Source organism: Plenodomus lingam (assembly GCF_022343315.1).
Source record: "Plenodomus lingam strain CAN1 chromosome Unknown contig_17, whole genome shotgun sequence".
Taxonomy (NCBI): domain Eukaryota; kingdom Fungi; phylum Ascomycota; class Dothideomycetes; order Pleosporales; family Leptosphaeriaceae; genus Plenodomus; species Plenodomus lingam.
This window is the reverse complement of record NW_027093934.1, coordinates 1,310,559-1,332,261: the sequence shown is the minus strand read 5'-3', so window position 1 is coordinate 1,332,261 and position 21,703 is coordinate 1,310,559. Positions and strand designations below refer to the sequence as shown.

At 53.2% G+C, this 21,703-nt stretch overlaps 11 protein-coding genes across 11 annotated transcripts; 5 read left to right on the top strand and 6 right to left on the bottom strand.

The window, feature by feature from the left end:
• Positions 1 to 56: 56 nt before the first annotated feature.
• On the bottom strand, positions 57 to 1,913 carry IAQ61_003475 (uncharacterized protein; the record flags this gene model as incomplete). Its single annotated transcript, XM_003845099.2, has 2 exons — positions 57 to 1,303; positions 1,358 to 1,913. The coding sequence occupies 2 exons, from the start codon at positions 1,911 to 1,913 to the stop codon at positions 57 to 59; spliced, it is 1,803 nt and encodes a 600-aa protein (XP_003845147.1).
• Positions 1,914 to 2,432: 519 nt separating this feature from the next.
• Positions 2,433 to 2,880, bottom strand: IAQ61_003474 (uncharacterized protein; the record flags this gene model as incomplete). Its single annotated transcript, XM_066095979.1, has 2 exons — positions 2,433 to 2,624; positions 2,698 to 2,880. Coding segments are annotated over 2 exons (375 nt in total), but the record flags the coding sequence as incomplete, so codon positions are not given.
• A 431-nt stretch (positions 2,881 to 3,311) lies between these two features.
• Positions 3,312 to 4,696, bottom strand: IAQ61_003473 (uncharacterized protein; the record flags this gene model as incomplete). Its single annotated transcript, XM_003845097.2, has 3 exons — positions 4,382 to 4,696; positions 3,567 to 4,328; positions 3,312 to 3,508 (listed from the first exon to the last, which is right to left on the bottom strand). Exons 1-3 carry the CDS (start codon positions 4,473 to 4,475, stop codon positions 3,312 to 3,314), a joined length of 1,053 nt encoding a protein of 350 aa, XP_003845145.1. The 5' UTR covers positions 4,476 to 4,696.
• Positions 4,697 to 5,251: 555 nt separating this feature from the next.
• On the top strand, positions 5,252 to 6,415 carry IAQ61_003472 (uncharacterized protein; the record flags this gene model as incomplete). Its single annotated transcript, XM_003845096.2, has 1 exon — positions 5,252 to 6,415. One exon carries the CDS (start codon positions 5,252 to 5,254, stop codon positions 6,413 to 6,415), a length of 1,164 nt encoding a protein of 387 aa, XP_003845144.2.
• An 815-nt stretch (positions 6,416 to 7,230) lies between these two features.
• On the top strand, positions 7,231 to 9,497 carry IAQ61_003471 (uncharacterized protein; the record flags this gene model as incomplete). The annotated part of the gene is made up of 3 exons (XM_003845095.2): positions 7,231 to 7,318; positions 7,377 to 8,641; positions 9,249 to 9,497. Coding segments are annotated over 3 exons (1,602 nt in total), but the record flags the coding sequence as incomplete, so codon positions are not given.
• Positions 9,498 to 10,450: 953 nt separating this feature from the next.
• Positions 10,451 to 10,726, bottom strand: IAQ61_003470 (uncharacterized protein; the record flags this gene model as incomplete). The annotated part of the gene is made up of 1 exon (XM_066095978.1): positions 10,451 to 10,726. The coding sequence occupies one exon, from the start codon at positions 10,724 to 10,726 to the stop codon at positions 10,451 to 10,453; it is 276 nt and encodes a 91-aa protein (XP_065954223.1).
• A 1,928-nt stretch (positions 10,727 to 12,654) lies between these two features.
• Positions 12,655 to 13,839, top strand: IAQ61_003469 (uncharacterized protein; the record flags this gene model as incomplete). The annotated part of the gene is made up of 2 exons (XM_066095977.1): positions 12,655 to 13,283; positions 13,449 to 13,839. 2 exons carry the CDS (start codon positions 12,655 to 12,657, stop codon positions 13,837 to 13,839), a joined length of 1,020 nt encoding a protein of 339 aa, XP_065954222.1.
• An 807-nt stretch (positions 13,840 to 14,646) lies between these two features.
• On the top strand, positions 14,647 to 15,689 carry IAQ61_003468 (mitochondrial 54S ribosomal protein bL19m; the record flags this gene model as incomplete). The annotated part of the gene is made up of 2 exons (XM_003845089.2): positions 14,647 to 14,983; positions 15,136 to 15,689. The coding sequence occupies 2 exons, from the start codon at positions 14,647 to 14,649 to the stop codon at positions 15,687 to 15,689; spliced, it is 891 nt and encodes a 296-aa protein (XP_003845137.2).
• A 425-nt stretch (positions 15,690 to 16,114) lies between these two features.
• Positions 16,115 to 16,569, bottom strand: IAQ61_003467 (uncharacterized protein; the record flags this gene model as incomplete). The annotated part of the gene is made up of 2 exons (XM_066095976.1): positions 16,115 to 16,476; positions 16,530 to 16,569. 2 exons carry the CDS (start codon positions 16,567 to 16,569, stop codon positions 16,115 to 16,117), a joined length of 402 nt encoding a protein of 133 aa, XP_065954221.1.
• A 595-nt stretch (positions 16,570 to 17,164) lies between these two features.
• IAQ61_003466 (uncharacterized protein) lies at positions 17,165 to 18,160 on the bottom strand (the record flags this gene model as incomplete). The annotated part of the gene is made up of 1 exon (XM_003845087.2): positions 17,165 to 18,160. One exon carries the CDS (start codon positions 18,158 to 18,160, stop codon positions 17,165 to 17,167), a length of 996 nt encoding a protein of 331 aa, XP_003845135.1.
• Positions 18,161 to 18,651: 491 nt separating this feature from the next.
• IAQ61_003465 (uncharacterized protein) lies at positions 18,652 to 21,661 on the top strand. The gene is made up of 5 exons (XM_066095975.1): positions 18,652 to 18,812; positions 18,916 to 19,536; positions 19,603 to 20,547; positions 20,602 to 21,444; positions 21,509 to 21,661. Exons 2-4 carry the CDS (start codon positions 19,106 to 19,108, stop codon positions 21,242 to 21,244), a joined length of 2,019 nt encoding a protein of 672 aa, XP_065954220.1. The 5' UTR covers positions 18,652 to 18,812; positions 18,916 to 19,105; the 3' UTR covers positions 21,245 to 21,444; positions 21,509 to 21,661.
• The last annotated feature ends 42 nt before the right edge of the window (positions 21,662 to 21,703 follow it).

The window sequence follows — 21,703 nt, the reverse complement described above, 5'->3', positions numbered from 1 at the left end:
CCTACCAAGTACGCATCCCATCTTCCCCTCCCCCTTTCTGGCTACCAACCCCTCCATCACATCCGCATCGTCGCATTACCGCTACTCTCCGCCTCGTGCTCCTTGAACCAGTTCAAAAACTGAAACATACTCGCCTTGGGCGTCCTCTCCAAACTCGTATAATTCACATACTGCAACCCAAACCGCACACCCGTACCCAGCAGCCACTCGGCATTGTCATAAATAGACCATCCAAAGGCTCCCGACACGTTTACCTTGTCAATGTGAATGGCCAAGAGGATGTTATCCAGGTACTGTTGAAAGTAATCCGCACGCTTCAGGTCCCAGAGCGCAGAATTCAAATCCCCCCACTGCGACTCAAACGGCTCTGCGAACCCAAACTCGGACACTACAATGTCCGGGATCGACGGAAACAGCTCTTCGGTAATGTGCTTGAGGAAGCGGCGCACCCCCGCCGGCGCACTGTAGAACCAACTCATGGTTGGATCGGCCGCAGGGCCAATGGGAAACCCGTTTGGGGCCACACTGCGAGAGCCAGCGCAGTCCGGAAACGCGGGATGAGATCGGTTACTCGTGCAAGCCTCGAGCCCGCCGTCTATCTCAAAGGCAAGAAAGGACGAGTACGGGTCGATGGCGTAGAAGTCGCAGGATCCCTTGATCATCTCCTTTTCCTCCTCTGCCAACTCGGGCAAGAGGTCGCCTAGGGTCTCCTTGAGAGATTGGGGATAGTCGCCGTCGGTCCAGGGCCCGCCGAACCAACCGATACTAAAGTCAAAGTTGCGCTGGCGAGCGACTTCGTCTTCGGGCTTGGTGCTGTTGGCTTCGTAGTAGTTGCCCGAGTTCTTAAAGGTGATGCGGCCGCGACCACGGAACTCCTCGTGGTACCATTTCGCAACCTTTGCATGGGCTAGGAGCGTGTGGTGGCCGCACAGGAAGCGTGCCTTGACACCGCCCGTCACGCCGTTGGGGGCTGGGTAGTATTTGCCAGCGGGATAGCCGGCGTATTGCCAGTTGCAATACTGGGGCTCGTTGATGGTGAACCATTCATCCACGTACGCATCGTAGCGCGTGATGACAAACTTTGCGTAGTTGAAGAAGTCGTCGACGACGCGGCGGTCCGTCCAGGCTCCATACTCGGAAAAGAGGGCCAGAGGGGTGTCCCAGTGGAACAGGGTCACTGCCGGACGGAGGCCATTGGCATGCAACTCAGAGATGACGTCGTCGTAGTGAGCCACTGCCTCCTCATTCACCGGGCCATGGCCAAAGGGGAAGAATCGCGGCCAAGAGAAACTGGGACTGAAAGCTCCAGCACTCTGTTAGTATCCCCAATCTCCAGCTGGAAGACAAAAAAACTTACATTGCACGCCCAAACTCTTCAGCCTCGCAAAATCCTGCTTGTACAGGAAATAATGCTGAGCAACGACATCGGCCGTCGTATTATCCGCCACAAAATTCGGCACCCGATGAGCCAGCAAATCCCAAATACTCGGGCCCTTGCCCTCCTCCTTGGCCGCGCCCTCGATCTGGTACGCCGAGGAACTGAATCCCCACCGGAAATTCGGCGGCAACTTCAAGTCTCTGGCTTCCGGGTACGCACTCCCTACGAGCGCATGGTAGTACTGCGGGTCTGGCTGCGGGTATGCTGTTGGCTCTGGAGTCGGGGACACGGTCGTTGTCACTATTCCCGTGGCGACGGGACCGACGAGATCCCAGAGCGAGGCGAGGGCGTTGGGCGAGAAATCCGTGCGGGTGTAGGGTGTGGGCTGGACGGAGGCATTGAAGCTTACAGTCGTGTAACCAGAGGGTACGGCGTAGGAAAGCGGTGCGGTGCCAGTGCCATTACCGCTGCCCTGCGCGACCGCGGGTGAGCTGAGTGATACGAGCAAGCCAAGGAGAGGCAGCAAAGAAGCCATGATGACAAACGCAGTGTGTGCCTTTTTCGCACACCGTAGTTTGAACCTCGTTCGTACGCGCTGCCTTTGCGACGCGACGCAGGCCTGGTACTTAAACGATGGGAATACATACTACACAGCCATGTAGGTACCCTGTCTCCGCATCCAAGGGTACATGTAGTCGCTCATGCACCTGCATCTTCTCGACCACATACCATACATACGTACATAGTCCATGCCTACATCCTAACCGAGATTTCCCTCGCCCCATTGTCGCAAGTACATGCATACATTCATACTATTACATACATGCCACATGCTCGAATCCCCAGCTACGGCCAAGTATTTTGCAAATGATACGCTAGTAGCCCGCCTCCCTCCCCCCCCCTCCCGTGCAAAAACGCACCCGCACCCAAGCTCTTTTGCGGAAATCAAGTTCCTGTCAAACACGCTCAACAAGGCCAGCAATCGTACCTCACCCGTTGCGCGAGCACGTTGACACGGGTGACGGGAAACAGGAAAAACGGGACGGCGGTCTCGTCACCGTGCTGAGACGGGTATAACGGTGCAAGTGCAAGCCTGGGCAAAGGCAAGGCAACGCAGGCAACGCAGGCAAGCAGGGTTTATAATTGGAGGGCCACCCCAGCCCTTCTGGAAGGAACACGGCAGGTAGGAGTACTCTATAGGTGAGGCGAGCAAGTAGAAGCCTGGTGGCGGGTTCAGGAACAACGGCTCGGGAGGGATGTTATTGGGGGGTAGGAAGGCCAAGAGAATAGGGACAAGTACTCTAGTAGTACTTACTTACTGCAGTGGACGGTAGCAAGGATTCACAAATGCAAACTTCCACCTTGCAACTGTGAATAATTTCCGAAGTGAAATGGCGGGATGGCGGGAGCGGCTTGAGATGATGGCGGTGTGAATGATGAGGAATGGGCTGGGGTGGAATCGGACCGTTGGGTGGGAGGCATAGTATTCTTGTCAACATACGCTACCTATGTGGCGAACGAGCGCAAGCACGAGCAGGCAAAGAAGATTGCGGGTGTGCTAGGGGCACCGTAAGAGAAAGAACAGGTAGGCTAGAGCAAGCGAAGAAACAAAAAAGCAAATCTACATATCCTGTGCAAGCGAAACGAGCTTTCCATCTACTTTGGTATATCCTGAAACGCCCTGGGCGGGTTCATACATGGCATGAACTTTTGCACCGTGAGATTACACCGATGTGTGGAATTAGTTGGGCTCTGGAAGGTCATGGGATCGTGTGAAACACTTGGTACCGTGGTGGAACCGAGGGGAGGGACAATGTACGGTATTTCCGCTGAGCTGGTTTTGCACAGAATGCACAGAGTCTGATGGTGTGATGTTTTTTCTTCTTCCTAGGGGCTCGTGAGATGGCGGGTGAGGTTCTCACATCTGAGCTTTCTAGGCCTTGCGCTGCTTTTTAGCAGGCGGTTCTTGCGTGGACTTGCGACCTTTGCCGACGAGGGCGCGGATGTCGACCTCCTCGTTGTCGTCGTCGTCGGATTCGACTTCCTGGACACGGTCGTCATCATCACTGTCGTCCATGATTTCGTCGAGATCGGAGAGGTCCTCGTCGTCGGCCTCCTCAAAGGTTCCCTCTGTGATGGAAGTGTTAGTCGTAGACTGGTGTAAGCTCTTGGAAACCCGTCAACCTACTGTAGTATTTGATGGCGTTTGGCCACATGTCCTCGGCGATGAGTGTAGCAACCTCGTCTCCACCTGGGAATACTTCGGATTCCTGGTAGTCTACATCATCTTCCTCGTCATCCTCATCGTCGTCTTCGACCTTTTCTCCGCGCCGGATCTTCTCTAGTCTCTCATTGTCCTCCTTGATAGTCTTCTCGTTCTCTTCGGCACTGACCCATCGGAAGCCCGAGACGAAGGAAAAGAGGCAGAAGAAGCTGACCGAGGCATCAGTGACTGTTTGAATCTTCTCAGTCAGCTGCTTGTATTCCTCGGTTTCCGTCTCCTTCTTCCTAGCCTCGGCGCTCGAAGTATCGATTGCGTTCTTCTTCCTCATCTCACCCAGCTTGTAGGCTGCCTCCGACAGACCAGCCGTCAGATCCTTGCCCTTCTTCCAGTTGATCTTGACAGGCTCAGACACAAGGCCAGCCCAGTCCCTCGTCTTCCTAAACCAAAACTTCTTCTCGAGCACCTGGTCTTCGAAGTAGTCATTATCCTTGAATCCAAACTTGAGCGAGAAGCTGCGCGGTGAACCCTTTGGGTCGTCGAGCTCGAATCGGGAAACTTCCAAGGTGTCCAGGCACTCTGCAAAGACTTTGGAGTCGGTGGGCTGGATGAAGGTGTCGATTTCCTGGGGCGCCTGCTCCAAGACGAGCGACCAAAAGTGTGGGATTTTGGCGATGTATTCGGCGCGCTTCTTGTACAGCGGCGCATGGATTTCCTCGGCTTTACGGACTGCTCGCCTTTAGACGGATTGGCCTTTGAGATCAAGTCTGCCTCCCACTTACTGATCTCCAACTCGGCGTCCTCGAACTCTGCCTCGAGAGCACCAAGCTCTTCGAAGCGCGCCGTCAGCTCCTCGGGTGCTTCCGTGTCGGCCATGATAGTCGATTGCAATTGAGTTGCAGCAGGTGAGTTGCTTATGAAGTATATGAGAGTGAGAGATGCGCAAGCCACTCAATGCGACAAACAGGTATGTAGCATCAACCAACTTGGTCGACTTGACTGAGTTTTCCCAAACTTCCCTTGGTCGCAAGCGGAAAGAGTTTGGGTAGGCTCCAAAATTTCTGGGAGCTTCTGCAGGGGTCTGAGGTGTAGCTCGAGCACGGACTCTCCCACCAGTGCGGAGAACATGCCGCGACCCACCGTAGTACCGCTCGCTCCTTCCTACACTAAGTTACCGTACCCAGGTTCCAACGCCTGATCGACGCTGAGATGGAGACGCTGACGGGTAAGGCTGTCATGGCCACTCGGACTCGTGGTACAGAATGAGAGGCATTGCATTGATATAGACTCTACACTGAACCCTTACTGCCTTTTCTAGCACGCTGCAATTGTTTACTTGAATCCCTTGCACAACACTCAGGAGTCAATTCCGATTCAAGGAGGTGGGGGAGGCAGGACGCACCTGCCTTCTAGGTGTGGTGTTGCTGCATCAACTCCTCTGACAATCGCTACGTTCCTTGTAGTTGTCACTCTCTCTTCACAGCCTGCGTCCGATCAATCTGAGTTACCCAGATACCGCTAGGTACATCTCATCGCGCCTTCAACGTCACGCCGTTCCTGGCCACGCTCATATATCTTCTTCTACAACTCGACGTCCACACAGTCTCTCGTCAAAAGCAAAGAAACCACACGCGTTTTACTAAACGATCGTAATGGGCGGTTCAGCTTTTGCAAGATTTCTGGGCAGCAACGGCAAGCCTGTTCATACTCCTCGCATGTCACCTGAAGTCTATCATACAGTAGCGAGTCACTGCCAGAAGAAATTGGAAGCTCTGTTCGAACGCGTCTCCATACCGCGGGATGCACCCAGTAAAATAGACTATGGCGACGTGGATTTGCTCGTAGAGGGCACGCGTTTGGAAACTGCTGATGAGACCATTTGGACTACCATCAAGGAAGCACTAGGCGCTGAACTGCAGCTCCCCAATGGGGCATCACAATCTTACGCCATCCCACATCCAACCATTCTCGAGGCCTACGTACAAGTCGATGTTGAAATATCACCCGGCAACGGAACTCCCGACAGCGTCCAGCTGTTCGAGTGGACGCTGTTCATGAAGGGCGATTCCGATCTGGTCCAGATCATTGGCATCGCACACCGCCCACTAGGCTTACTCTGTAATGACCGTGGCTTACACGTTAGATTGGAACAAATTGAGCTGTATGACAAGAAGCGGGCGCTGCTGTTCCTGACACGAGATCCGGTCAAGGCCATGGAGTTTTATGGCTTTGATGTCGCAAAATATCACGCTGGCTTTGCAAACGAGACGGAGTTGTTCGACTGGGTAAGCACCAGTCGGCTCTTCTATCGAGAAGTGTTTGAGAATCGAGTCGAAAAGGCAAATGACCGTTCGCGCCAGGCCAAAAGGCCAATGTATCGCCGCTTTGTGCAAGAGTACATGCCAGCACATCCAGACAGAGGCAACAGGAATGCTATAACGCGAGACGAAGTTCTCCAAGAAGCACTACACTTTTTCAACAAGCATGCGGAGTACGAAGAGATGATAAGAGGTCATCGCCTTAGAGAGGCTGAAGAGGATCTATGGAAAGGCATTCGGGAGAGGCTACCGGTGGAAGGCAACAGCCTGAGTACAGCACTGAAAAGCCTTCGACGTTGGGTAGTTTTCAAGGATGGGAAGCCAGGGATGGCGACTCAGGTGCAAGAGTACACAACTTGGATCTCTTTCATGGCAGCAGACAGTAAAGACGCTGTGCTCGACTGGGTTTTGGAGAACTGGAAAGAGGCCAAGGCGCTGGAGAAGGCTCGATCGACTGCGGCGAAGGAAGCTGCAAAGAGGGTCGATTGTCAACCCTAGGTTTCCAGTCGGCGGTATGGAGGTATTCACACGGCCAACAGCAGCCGGTACATCGAGTGACGGCGCAGACGATGGTTCTCTGCACTTGTCCTCATCCGCGACGGCACATTTTCCACGCTTGACAAGATGCAACGTCTCACGCGCACGCAAATTTTGCATCCGAGTGGATAAAGATAAGGGGGTTGCGTGGCATGGAGCAAATTTTCAATTTCGAAGGGGTAATACTGTGATGGAAAGCAGTTTTGAAGGGGTAATGCGATGGGTTTTGAAGGGGTAACGAGAATGCTCAAGTGGACCCTTATTCGTCCAATGTGCGCCACGCTGGAACCCCCCCGGCCCGATGAGGAAGGCAGAACCCGGAAGCTTGCTGGACACACTCCCTGGTTGTGGTTGGTTGCGGTCGCATACTATTACATGAGTACGGAAATCACGATTTGCATTGCGACCTACAAGCCTGCAAAACTTCATAAGCCGGTGTGGTACGTACAGTAAGTACTACGCTCTCACCACGTTGCTTGGTGGGCCAAGACTTGGTTCCACGACTGCAATGCCATATTTCTGAATTTTTCTTTGTGTGTACCATCAATCTGGTACCGAGTGCTGAGGAGAGATTGATATCCTTACTCCGACTACTCCGTATACTCCAGCAGTTCTTATCTTACCAATCTTTTCCAATTTCTTTGTCTTTGGTTAAAGTCCTGAAACACCGCCGTCCGCTGCACTCCGATTGCACACACACCCCTCTCTGTGCCTGGTACTCCTAGCATTATCTCGCGAACCTGTGCACAGTATTACCGAACATCACATCATCCTAGTGCACGCTTGTGCCACTTGCGGAGCAAATGGACGATCAGTTCGCAGAAGTCCAGCTTCCCGAGTCACGTGTGCTACTCGTCATCACAGGTACCTGATCAGACATCGCCCATGCAGTGTTTAATGTCATGCTGACAGGACAACATAGGTGGTACGATATGCATGCGCAAATCCGCGGACGGTCTCGTCCCTGCAAGAGGATTCCTGAAAGCTGGGCTTGCTCCGCGACCCGCCTTCAACGACGGCTCCTATCCGGAACCTTTGGAGATTGTAACCGATGATGAAGGCACTCACAAGGCTGTACAGAGTCTGCGAACACCCGTCAGCACATATGGGCGTCGAATACGGTACTGTGTACTCGAGTTTGAGAAATTACTCGACAGCAGCTCCATCGACTCCACCGGCTGGGACCAGATTGCTAGGACAGTCCAAAGAAACTATCAACTCTTTGATGGCTTCGTCATATTACACGGGACAGACTCATTAGCCTACACATCCGCGGCCTTGAGCTTCATGTTCCAGAATTTGGGAAAGCCAGTCATTCTGACGGGCTCACAAGTCCCAATGTTTGGATTGCAAACCGACACTGCCGAGCACAACCTACTCAATTCTCTCGTCATCGCGGGACATTTCATGATACCCGAAGTCTGCCTCTTCTTCAATTTCAAACTCTTCCGAGGAAATCGTGCTACGAAGATATCTGCCGAAGACTTTGATGCATTTGGTAGCCCAAATCATCCACCGCTTGCAACAGTCTCCGCGACCAAGACGAACGTTTTGTGGCACAGAGTCCACCGTTCAGTAGATCTCAGCCCTTTTGCGATTCAAACGAGTTTGAACACGGCACATGTAGCCTGTCTTCGGGTCTTCCCAGGCATCACGCCAGCATTGGTCGACTCGGTCCTGCGGCTGGAGGGACTCAAGGGACTGGTGCTGGAGACCTTTGGAGCCGGTAACACACCGGGCGGAGCTGATAGTGCAATGACACGTTGTTTGGCAGACGCCGTGAAGAGGGGAATCGTCATCGTCAACGTGACACAATGCTTGAGCGGCAGCGTCAGCGCACTGTATGCTCCCGCCACAATGCTCGGTCGGGCCGGTGTCGTGTTTGGCCAGGACATGACATCCGAAGCGGCGCTGACGAAACTCGCCTACCTATTAGCCTTGCCCGATGCTACGCCTGAAGAGGTCGCAAAGCAAATGTCGGTTTCCATTAGAGGTGAGTTGACGGAGACTACAAGAACCCACTTCGAACACCCTTCACGGAGTGGATTTCTTACCCCAGAGCTCTCCAGCTTGACAGCACTTGGCTACGCTGTGCAAAAGGGAGATCTGCAAGCCACCCGGGACATCATACGAGGAGAGCGTCGATGGCTCCTCAATGATTGCGACTATCAAATGAACAGCCCTGTAGTAAGTAAACTTTCCTGTCATCGATCTGTCCACTCAACGTTCTCATGCCTATCTCTTCACACGTCCTACCTTCCTTATACGCAGACAAGCCGAAACATCTTGCCTACGGTTCCTGTATGGAAGGAACGCCGGCATCGGAAGAATGCATGCAGTACAGCAACGATCAATGTCTCTGTGCAATCTTCGGACCACACGTGGCTTCACATGAAGACATGGAACTCCACAACAGCCGACGAAAGTCATTGTTGAGGGGGAGGGGGGATCGTAACCTTTTGTTGGTTTCACCATTACGTTGCGTCAAGAGTATGGATGGCAGATGTTGGGTTATTGCGACCGGTGAACTCGTGATGCAGACTTTGAGCAGATCAATCTGAGACGGCCGCAACGCGTCCGTTGACCGCTGATAAAGAGGCCAGGTGCCGTCGGCACAACAGGTCATTGAGCCAAACAGGTGTCGAGCGGCGTCCCAGTCGGACGGTACGACGAAGGCATCGCTTATCTTCCCAGCCTGGCACTGGCACGCAACTTGGGTTCGGGACAAGGAACTACCATTTCGCCGCCCAGGAAATGATGCGAAATTGGGTTCACTGCTGACTTTGCGATGTAGCATCTCGCCGCCACCAGTCCGAATGTGGAGATTCTGCAGGACTTTTTGGCCCAGGGAGCGTCGGTGCATCTGAGGAACCGATTGGGAAATACCCCGCTTTTCCTGGCTGCAGCGGCGGGCTTGAAAGATCACGTACGGATGCTGATCGATTCGGGTGCGCATTTGCATACAGAGGAAGTGAGGGCGGCAAAGCTGCAAGCTGCGGAGGGCGACGGCAATGCAGAGATTTGGAAGATGGTGATTGGCTGAGGGAGCGATATGGGGCTGGGGGGCTGGGAGCGTTGAAAGTGCAAGGCTTCTTGGTTCTCTCTCGCGTTTGGATGATCTGATGGAATGCATGGCGCACGCCTCCCAAATGCCACGACCATGGTTGCACGTTGGTGCTGGGTCGGGTTGGGTAATGGACAGGACAGGATAGGACTCGGCCTGGTGATGGATGTACTGGGATCAGCCCGACCCATCTACGTATTGAGCGCATGCAGGATACTGAATCATTGGATTGACGCGACATGACTCCACTAGTAGCAAGAGGGTTGTTATCAAAGTGCGCATCTGACATGGCAACATGCTCGGCCTTGGAGGTTGGTTGACAGGCATTGAAGGTGCGGCGGCTGCGAACACAGCATGTGTGTGTGTGTGTGTGTGTGATACGTGGTCATGATGATGATGATGATGTTGATTGATTGTGATGATGACGGTGTGTTGGTGGTACCGGTACCCTAGTTTTTCCCTGACTGTGGACGTCCATGTACCCATAGGGTGTACATGGGTACAGCAGTGTGTGTGTGTGTAGGTGAGAGAGAGAGAAATCAATGTAGGAGTAGTAGGAGTAGTAGGAGTAGTAGTAGTAGCAGTAGTAGTAGGAGTAGTAGGAGTAGTAGTAGTAGCAGTAGTAGTAGGAGTAGTAGTAGAGGAGCAGAAGAGTGCATTGTTCAATTGCCCGCATACACATTCCCAATGGAGCCAATGCCCAAATCAACATGGTGGGGGATGAGAGGACGGCCCGCGTACCGCCATGCACTTGCATGTACAAGTCCAGTTGTTCTAGCGGAAGATGGGAGACGGACGGGCTGGGGGCCATGTTTTCCAGTTAGTCAAGGAAAGGTAGGGGTAGGGGTAGGGGTGCCAAGGGCGCAACACCTTGATGGCCGTGCATTGCGAAATGACGGCCAGAGGCTTCTTTGTAGTCATCTCTACTCCTACTATACACGGGCGTATTGTACACCTTGCTGGCTTGCTGGGGATGACCAAGTGGTTCCCTGTCTGGTGTCGGCGAGTTCCCAACAAGCGGTCATGGCAAGGTGGATGGCATTTTCCTGTGCTTGTGGATCGCCGTTTCCCGTCGTCGGTTGGTTGGATGGGGTCACGGAGGTGTCGGTGCCGGTACCGGTAGGTATGGTACCGGTACCTGATGCTAAGACCAGCTGCTGCTGCTGCTGCTGCTGCTGCTGGGACACGCATGTTGTATTTCCCCGCATCGCCAGGGCCAGGGGCTGGGGCTACTACTTGGATTTGCTCTGTGATGCAGTCGGAGTAGGTATACAGTACTACTCTACGGTGGGCTACTCTACCTACTATGTACTGTAGGTCGTTGGAGCAGGCATGGGGTACTCTAGGCACCTAGGTAGTTGCCTCTAACCCAACCCAGTGCGCAACACCAAGCGACCAATCAACTTTACCATGCCTACCCGTAGAGGGTACTACTCCCTACCTACCTACCCAGCCGACTCCCCTAACTATACTCCAACGAACCGTGGCTCGGTCGGGTCAGTTCAGAGAAGGGAAAACAGTACAGAACCAGAGAAAAGAAAGGAACAAGCAGACGAGGCAGAATGAAGGGAAAGAAGGAGAAGAAGAAAAGAAAAAGAAGAATAAGGGAAGAAGAAGTAGAAGGGAAGAAGAAGTAGAAGAAGAAGAAGAAGAAAATTCGCACGTGCAGGGAGCAAACTATTACCACATCTTCGTTGCAACGGTCGGTCACGAGGGCGCGAGAGCAAAGAAGCTTTGCTTTCATTCGTCGACTATTATGTAAAAATTGACCGGCAACGCTCACTGATGAGCGCTCCGTCGACCAACGGGTCGCACAAGTACAGAGCGCCAGCGAAACCCTTTCTCCTGACATCTCCGGCGCCTTGTGTCCGTCGGCCGGGTGGGAAGGGTGAAAAAGGCGGTGCATCCGCGTTGCGCGTGCTTTTTGTCGTTGTGTTGGTTGTAGGTGTTTGTGAAGTTGGGTCGTCTAAGTTACTGTACCGGTTACCTACCTAATTACCTACCCTACCCTACCCTATCCTACCCTACCCTACCTATGCCAGCCAGCCAGCCAGCCAGCCTCGTCGCCAGTCGCCAGTCGCCCGTCGCCCGTCATCAGTCCCCAGTCAACTCTGTCAGTCAGCACCCAAGCCTCCAAGCCTCACCACGACTTCAAGCCTCAACTTCAAGCACTGTGACTTCTCTGCCTCTCTCTCTCTCTCTCTCTCTCTCTCTTGTTACCCGAAACGGAGACTCGACCCACTAGGCTCTAGCTTCCTTTCCCTGCATCTGCCCCCCCCCCCCTCCCCCCCTCACGTGCCTTTCCTTTACCTCCACCACCAGGCACCTCGACTGGCCAGCCAGCCATTCCCACCCCCGGCCACAACCAACCCTTGGACGTTAAGCTCGCTACTTAGTCTACTTGCTATATCTACCTAACTACCTAGCCGCATCCTACGTACATACTGCAGACTGCAGACTGCAGACCCTGCTAGGTACATAGTACATACTCTATTGACTTTCAACCTTCCCCCCCTACCTATCTACCTACCCTACCACCTACCTACCTACCTACCTACCTCAGCACCCGATTGTCTTTTTTTTTTTTTTTTGCTCCTCGGTACCTGTCCGCCGACCGGCATCCAAGCCACCGACCCGATCCCGTCAGCCAAACCATCCATCCCTTCCCACCAGCCTGTCACACCAAACAAACTCCTTATCTTGCTATCGCTCCCACCCTCTCAGACGCTGCTTGACTACCTACCACTGGCACGCAATCCAGCCTAAATACTCGCCAACAAGGGCCACCCGAAAACTACTGCTCTTCAACTTCCCGTGCCCGCCTTGGGTACCCTAGTTCTTTGGCCGTACCTATATCAATCGGCAGTCGTGTCTCACCCACCCCCCCCCCCTGGTGTGCTTTGACTTGATCTACTGGTAGTGGCCAACAAACGTCGCCGCATTCTCAGTCATCGGTTCAGATCAACGTCAACGTCAACGCCAACGTCAACATCAATAGGAACATCAACACGAACAGTAACAGCAACAACCCTAACAAGTAACAAACAAACTACAAACCACTCACACGGGCTCGGGGTCCATTTCCTAAATCTTCTCTCTCTCACTCACTCACCTCGTCTTCCTGAAACCGTTACGAATGCAAAGGACCGTCGTCACCATCAACAGCAATGGCCGCCAATCGGCGAGCTTCATTCGTGTCGCCGCCGCTCTGGGTTGGCAAGTTCGCGCACAAATGCGAGACTTGAACGGCATAGTCGCCCAAGAGCTGTCCGAGCTGGAGAACGTGACCGTCTACATTGGCCGCCTCGAGGACAAGAAGTTTCTCGACGATTTGTTCAAGAGCGCGCAGTGCGCTTTCATCAACACCACGCACTGGGGAGACGAGGTTGCCATTGGTCGATCGTTAGCCGACGCCGCAAAAAAGGCCGGAATCCAACACTACATCTACTCCAGTATGCCCGATCACTCGGTTTTTGGCAACAACTGGAGAGCACTGCCCCTATGGGCGCCCAAGTTCACAGTCGAGCAGTATGTTCGCCAAATAGGACTCCAGGCCACGTTTGTGTACTGCGGAATCTACCACAACAATTTCACTGGTCTCGACTTTCCCCTCTTTCGCATGGAGCATCAACCCGACGGGAGTTTTGTCTGGCAAGCACCCTTCAACCCAAACCAACCCCTTCCTTGGCTGGATTCGGAACACGACATAGGACCGGCCATCATCCAACTGTTCAAGGAAGGCCCACGGAAGTGGAACGGCAAACGGTAAGCGTTGCATATGCTGCTCCACACCAAGCATGTATTCCCCACCATCATTCGATTTCGATGACTACATACCGCCCTCTCTCTCGTTGAAATTTTCCTGTCCTTGTCGCCCCCTTCTGGCCATGGCCACGTCGCGCCAGCGCTGAAGCCCACGTGGCAGCCGAGATTACGTACTGACAATGGTAGGATCCCTCTGGCCTTCCAGTCGCTGACCCCAAAAGAAGTCTGTCAATCCTTCAGCCGCGGTCTAGGACGGCCCGTCCGCTACAAGCGGGGCCCCATAGTGATCAACGTTCCGACACCTATAGGCTACCGGGAGCACTTGTCCGCCTTGGGCTACACGTTGGGCGAACTGGGCGCTCCTTACTTTGGTCCGGATCTCGAGCCCGACTTCCCAAGCGTGGCTTTGGAGCTCTGGGAGGGGTTTCGCTCCATGGAGGAATATGCGCAGGAGGTGTTTCCCGTCGAAGAGGCCGCCAACGGCTTGACCTGGATGGAAGAGGTAGAGACACCACGGCGAGATGTCGAAATCGATTTCGAACAAGTCAACTGCTGACTTCTGGCCTTCTCTTGCAGGGCGACGTTTTCCACTATCCCGGCGTTATCATGGGTCTGAGCGAGCAGCTCAATCAGGCCCGATTATAGTAGCTCCTTCTGGTTCGAACCATGTCCTTCTCATCCGTTTCTCCATCGGCGTCGGACACACATAGCAGCATAACGGCGGCGTCTGGTCATCATTCCCTGTCTCTCTTCTCCCTTCTTCATGCGAAGCATTATAGCTAGAACAAAGTTTGGACTCTTTCTTAGCGCCGCGGAATTGTCTCCTTAAAAATGGATCCAGCGGTCATCTCCTCTTCAGGCCCGTTCGGCGAATCAAACCTAGGGGCCATTTTTACATGCAAACACGGTGTTTGGGCTGCCTCTTGCAGCATGGGCGAATGCATTGCGGAATACCTCGGTGGTGGCGATTTGCATTTACCAAAAAATTCAGATTTCCTTCTTTCTTTCTCTCAAAATACTCCGTCTGGGAGCGTGCATTTCAATCTATTTCCCTACAAGGTACATACATGCGAGCGAGCATATCACGGGCAAATGCTTGTGTAGCGAAATCTGTGACTGGTATCAAGTCAGATCTAGAGCTTGATAGCCTCATGAAATTATAACCGTCTTGCTTCCATGATGTATCTGATTGGAAAAAACTTAGTAGCTCGAGATTGTACTCTGTGTCGTGCGTCATGCAACCTCGTCTCGCGAGATTGGGGGTGGGGAAGTGCGTATGCTTACCTAATCCCATTTTTTCTGGAACCTCAGACCTACGACACCACCACCAACCCCACAACCAACAACCCACACACACGCCCCAATGTCCTCCACCCTCCCCTGCACGCGGACCACGCTCCAGCGCCTCGCCCTCCGCACTCGACCATGTAAACGATTCGCCAGCACCGAGGCCGTCGCCGCCGTCGCCGACACGTCCGTCCCAGCACCACATGTGCCTCGACCCCACGCACCCTCGCGTCCGGACAAGGACACCAAGAATGTGGTTGATCGGATGAGCATGGCGCTGTACCCGGAAGCTTATGCCAAGAAGATTTTGCCGAGGGCGTTTAGACATCCGACTCGGTTTTCGAAGGGTTGGAAGAAGATTGACGGGAAGTGGGAGGGGGCGATGGGGAAGGGGGGGGTTAAGCGGAATCAGAGTGAGTGAGGGTTTTTGCTTTTTTGTTTGTGTTTATTCTTGCCTGTTTGATATCCCTGATCCTCTGTGCTCCTTGTCCATTGCTATCCTTCCTCTTTGCCTCCCTCCAAGACACACAAACATGTTCAATGGACTGACCCTCCCCACCCCCAGGCCGCCAATTCGGCATCCCCATCTTCCAACCCCCCGCCCTCAACATCAAGAAGACCTGCCCAGACCCCATCGCCGCCGTCACCGCCTCTCAAACCAGCATCCTCGACCCCACCGGCGCCCGCACCCGCCTCTTTTCAAAAGCCAACCCGGAATGCGCTCGCGTGGGCGACATCCTTCTCGTGCGCCAACGCACAGGCGACCCCTTCGCAGGCGTCTGCATCAACATTCGCCGCCGCGGCGTCGACACCGCCATCCTCCTACGCGGCCAATTGACACGCGTCGGCGTGGAGATGTGGTACAAGATCTACAGCCCGCTGGTCGAGGGCATCGAGGTGGTGCAGCGGGCGACGAGGCGGGCAAGGCGGGCGCGCCTCACCTATATGCGCACCGTTAAGCATGATCGCGGCAGTGTGGAGAATGTGGTCAGGGTGTATCTGAGGCAGAAGGCTGCGCTGGGTACGGCGGAGGGGCAGAAGGGAAAGAAGGGAGATGCGGCCAAGGCGGCCATGCTGGGCGGTGGTAAGAAGGGCAAGGGCAGGGGCAAGAAGAGGTAGAGGTTTGGTTGGGGGTGGGTTCGCGGGTGTACTTGCGTTTAGCATGGGGGTGTAGGTATATGGCTTGCTTCTGGGAGCGGAGGACTCGTTTGTACAAAAGAATAATGTACGATGCATTGACATGAAGGGTATGTGAAAATCAAATGGCACATGTACACCCTCTTCCTCCTTTGAAACATTATACATTCTGTCAAAACTACAACCAGGACTCGCAATCACCATCTGCCCCCAACTTTTGTCCAAAGATGGGATAAGGGGTGGGATTGGATGTGTTGGCGCTTGATTTCGAGCGTGGTAGGTATTGTACGGCCAAGCTAGTGTATAGATGGGTTTGTATAACCTGTACTTTACTAACGCCATCACCTTAGTTCTCGCCTCTTACTTGCCTCACTCGGTCACTCCCTCCCTCTTCCTCCGTCTTCCCTTTATCTCACAGTCCCATACCCCCTCTGCCCTACCGGAACCTGGGCTACCGGACCTTGCCCTACTGGAACTTGCACCGCCGGCCCTTGCCCTACCGGCCCTTGCATCCCCCCAGCCGGCACCCCCCCAACCCTCCCCACTGCACCCCTCTTCCCACCCCCCCTCAACACCCTCCCACTAAACACCCCCGGCACAGGCCCCGCATCCAACACCCCAGCCCGCCGCTCATCCCGCCGCTTGATATACACGTATTCGAGGTAGAAGGCGTGCAGGTGGCCTGGCAGGTACCCCAGGAACGTGAGCAGGACGTTGAGCACGAGGTCGACGGAGCACCCGGAGATGAGGAGCACGGCTAGGGGGGGAACTGTGTGCTGAGTTAGAGGGGAAACGAGGGAGCAAAGGCGAGCAAGGACGCACTCAAGACTGTGAGGATGATTAGGAAAATAGTTTTTATCATCTCGGTCGGCTTCCAGGTTGCGAGGTATATGTTCTTTGGGGGTTTTTTTACTACCGAGGTTGGGGTTCGTTTGCTCGCGTGTTGTTTTGTGCAATGGTCTTTCTGGGTTTGGGCTCGTTGGTCGATTTGGTACCGCTGTCTTTTGTTTTGCTTTTTTTTTTTTTGCTTTCTTCGCCTTCCTGCTTTCCTGGCTGGATGAATGCCGGAATTCTGCGCGGGGAGTTTATGGGGTTTTGCCCTTTTTATACGTCTTTCCCATTATGTCTAACCGGTGCCGTTCCCGGCACTCGCTTGGTGGCCTGCCGGATGCAGGATGCGTTGTACGTGGATGTAGTGGGGTGGTGTGATTGGCCCGATGGCGTTTGTGTGGCGGAGTGCTGGGGTGTGGCTGTGCTGGGATGTAACGATATGGGCGATGGTTGACGGTTTGTAAGGGTGAGGAGATATGTACTTTTCGGTCCACAATAGACTTGAGAGAAGGTGAGAAACAGTTACATTACATTGTTCATCCAAGTCATGCATGAGGGTATAGAATGTCCGGTCAGCCGGTAACACAAACAGAACACTGCACCATTCTCGCATCCAACTCCTACTCCTACTCCCTCTTGAGCGTCGCAATGATCCATTGTACGCCATCCTTGGCCTCTTGCATTCCGTAGGATACCATCAGAACGAAGCAGTGCATCTGATTCTCCCAATGTACCCATTCACCCTGCACACCCTCCTCGGCACATCTTTCGCGAAACCGTACGCCATCCGGACTCAACACATCGCACCCTGCGGTAATGCCATGGACCTTGATGCCTCGACTAGCAAGCAATGAAATGTCGCCATGCAGAGGTGATATCCGCTTGTCTGCGGGATCCCAGTCGCCACACCAGGCAGTCGCAGTCCCCCTGATGACTTCCGGTGTGAGGAGTGGATCTCTATGCGCCATCTTCTTGATTTCAGGGTTGTTGCGCGTCAGATCGGTGGAAGGCGAGATGGTCATGATGGCGACTGGAGCTGCTGTCTCCTTCAAGTCCAGTCCGGCCTCCTTGTCCTCCCTTAGAGCCTCTAGCGGCAGACATAAAACAACGTTGGCCCCAGAGGAATCACCAGCCATGATGACTCTCTCTCCAGACGCTTTGGCTTCGGCCATGAGTGTGCGATACAACCTCATGCACCACGGGAAAGAGCTCGGTGCAGGATTGTTTGGCGCAAGCGGCATCGAGACGATTGACAAAACCGCATCTGGCATTTCCTTTGCTATCATTGCACACATGGTGTAGTGTTGGCCCGTTGGCGGCTGCTGCCAACTTCCGCCTGCGAAATAGTAAATTCGCTTTTTCGGACTCTGCGTAACTTTGCTAGAGAGCACATAGTCGTATATACGAATGTCGCACACGGAACGTTCGCGAAAAGTACAGCCATTCAGCTTGGATAACGGGGGATCGAGCTTGGGCGAGCCATCTTCGTGCTCGGGGCCGCCTTTGTTTATCTGGTTGCGAAATCGGCGAATGAGGAAGAGCACCACGGACATGAGTAGAGAGCGGTCATCACGGCGAGTGAGTACTATGGACGAGCCTCCGTTGGCTGTTTCGGCTGCCATAACATCGACGCACGAAACGTGAAAAGTCAGTATAGGGTCGCGCAAGGATGTAGCTTCTGTCCCCTGAGGGAACTACGAAGCTGCTAACTTGCACATTCAGCCACAGTAGTAAGCGTCAACAAGTATCCATTGAAAAATGAAAGGGCAGTATTTCGATCGACCCTTACATCCATTCGGTCACCATCGCGGTCGATGACGGCGAGGCGCCGGATTAGGACGACAGGATCTGGGCGCTAACTTGAAGACGAACTCGATCACGGTGTGCGTGGAAATGGGAACCTTCATGTTGGATAGAAGCGGGCTGTGTAGCTCAATGCTTGTATTTACAAGAATTGCTGTTGTGTTGATTGTTGTCAGCAGTTTGCGTCAACAAAAGTTGTTGATGGAATGACGTTGCCGTTCTATCCATGCCAAGCCCGCCAGCTTCTTGACATTAAACAACTAGGTTTTGTCTTCTCCTATGCCTATCGAATTCAACACAATGAGTACAATTTCTAGTGATCTTACCAAGGCTGAGTTTCCGAGAACTTTTGCAGTGCCACTCGACTGCTATCACGAAGTATAATTCGCTAAATGATGCATGTGTCTGTACGGGGCGGAATTCTTGGCTGGCAGACATGGGAGGTCAGAAACATGGCCGAGTTGAAGTAAAGTATGCTATCAAAAGTCCGCTCCGCTAGATTGGCAACAAGGTACACTCTACCCGGTGCCAATTTCGGCCTGAGCTCTCTTAATCACTTGGCTAATCCATCAAGACCTTTCTCTGGATTACACTAAACTGCTTTGGACGAGCCTGCCAACAGTGATGTCTGGGCGCACGTATGTCTTCTGTAAAGTGTCACGGAAGTGAACTGATCGGAGCCTTGTTAAAGGTGATATGTGCGCCACGCGTGAGGTAGGCTCGGATACTTCTCAGTCAATCTCACTGACCATCCCTACGGTTTGATGGCTCCCCAACAGTATCTTACAGATGACGAAATAAAGCAATTCATTGACGACTTGGATCACGATAATAATGGCAGCGTTGATTATTGGGAGTTGGAGAAGAAGCTAGATGAGGTGCACAAGGAGATTCAGCCCAGAGCACAACCGCACAATCTCCACCACGTCTCACGAAGCGACGAACAACGACATGACTTCTTGAGAAGTGTCATCGGGACGCGCGAGGACCACATCAAGCGCGATGACTTCGCAAAGTGTGTGAAGAGATGGGAGATCCCATCACTGGAGCAAGATCGGAAAGAAGCAAAGGAGGAGGATGATTACCTCAAGCAAATGTCTTTTTACAGGCGAGCACGTGCGTACTGGGCGGTCAAAGGACCAGAGATTGCTTTCCTCGCGCTTGTGCTGGGATTTATGATTGCATTTGGGGTTTGGTGAGATATACTACATTGATTTGGAACGCAAATCATGGACTGATTTCCGTCATTTTCATGGCATAGGCAATTCGTCAAGTACCTCACGTCCGATCTATACACGCCTGCATTCGGATGGGGTGCCGTGCTGTCAAAGACATGCGCTGGTGTACTCTATCCGACATTCTTCTTCCTCATCATCTCCATGTCCAGGTGGCTGTCGACATTCCTTCGCCGTTTCTACTTCGTTTCACGATTTATCAACTGGGATCTGTCCCAGTCATTCCATATCAAGATGTCTGTCATTGCATTGGTCTTTGCGACAATTCACGCCATCGGTCACTTGGGTGGCTCATTCGTCTTTGGAAGCCAGAGAGGTAGACAGCAAGCGCTTGCCATTGTTGTTGGACAGGATGGGGTTCCCCGCTCGTACGGCGACTACGTTCACTCATTGCCTGGCTGGACTGGGCTTATGGCACTTAGCCTTTTCTACTTACTCGCGCTCATGAGCATGCCGAAGATACGGAAGTGGAGCTATGAAGTGTTCCAACTCGGCCATCTATTGATGTTTCCTATTATTGGCTTGATGATGGCACACGGGACTGCTGGCCTTCTCCAATGGCCAATGTTCGGTTACTGGCTTGCAGCTCCCACTCTGCTCGTACTTGGCGAGCGTCTCTGGCGTGTATTCCTGGGCTTCCGACCCATTCTGGCTGACCTTGAGTTGCTTGACCACGAGACTGTCGCCATCACTGTCAAAGTACCTCATCATCGCCCCTGGGCTTACAAGGCAGGCCAATATGTCTTCGTGCAGATACCACAACTGTCCAGATTCCAGTGGCACCCCTTCACCGTCTCAACCTGCATCAATAACACCATGCAAGTTCATATCAAGGCCGATGGCAACTGGACAAATGCACTGCGTGACATTGCAGAGAAAGGAAGCAACAGCACCATCAAAATTGGTCTTGATGGACCTTTTGGGGCTCCAGCACAGCGATTTTATGACTACGATTACAGCATGGTATTTGGGTAAGCCATGGTACATTTTCTAGCCCTACTCAAGCTCAAGCTGAAACTTTACAGAGCCGGTATTGGTGTGACACCCTTTTCTGGGGTCTTGACCGATCTTCAACACCATGAACTGGAACGAGTCAAGCCCAAGTCTCATTCCAGCAGCGATGCCTCGTCCGAAACCCCCAGGGAGCCTTCACCTTACGCCAACCATCGGCGCGTCGACTTCCACTGGCAAGTCCGCGACAAGAACAATCTTCTCTGGTTCTCCGACCTCCTCAACGAAGTCTGGCGCGCCCAACAACTCGATAGCTCCAACCTCGATATCCGCATCAACACCTATGTCACGCAGAAGCGAAAACAGATTTCCGAGCACGTGTTCCGCTGGCTGCTTGAAAAGCACCGCACGGATGAGCATCCGCAGTCGCTCATTACTGGATTAATCAATCCCACGCATTTCGGTCGACCGGACGTCAAATTGATCATGGAGGAGCACTACTCGGATATGACAAAGGTCCTGGCTGAGCGCATGAATAACGAAAAGGATGCGAAGAAGAAGGAGCAGGGGGATGCAGAGGTCAAGATCGGGGTGTTCTTTTGCGGGCCGCCGGTGGTGGGCCAGCAGATTGCAGATCAATGTAGTCAAATGACTGCAAAGGCAAGGAATGAGGGGAGAAATATCGAGTATCGGTTCATGATTGAAGTGTTTGGATGATAAGAACTATGTGGAGCAATAGAGTGCTTGATAATGCACATTGCGACCTGATGGCCGAGCACAGGTAGGTAGAAGAAGTAGAAACATTTCATTACTGAAACACTCACAACCATCAGTCGGTTGCTCTACAGTCTTGGGATTTTCAGGTCTTTTCTAGAGTCCAAAGTGGGTTCGAATGGCAAACGTCAAACAGAATCATACTGAATGACCATCAGCATGTCTTGGATGTCATCGCAACCAGTCTGTCCATAGTACGGTACCTACCGTAGTAGACCTCGATGACGGCCGAACCATCCACTTGCTCAATCCGCAACCATCAAGCCTCATGAGGTACCATACACATACCCAGACCCCCTCCCACATGCATACATGTGTTCCCTGATACAGACAGTAGTTTCCATGACATCCGCGACTAACCGTCACCCCTGATGTTGTTCAAGTCCCTCCTCACCTGACCCG

Bases quoted from the DNA above. Each gene is read 5' to 3' on its own strand.
- IAQ61_003465 (XM_066095975.1), top strand. From the start codon at position 19,106: ATGGCTCCCCAACAGTATCTTACAGATGACGAAATAAAGCAATTCATT. The intron at 19,537-19,602 runs GTGAGATATACT...TTCATGGCATAG, and splicing joins ATGATTGCATTTGGGGTTTG to GCAATTCGTCAAGTACCTCA. The intron at 20,548-20,601 runs GTAAGCCATGGT...GAAACTTTACAG, and splicing joins GATTACAGCATGGTATTTGG to AGCCGGTATTGGTGTGACAC.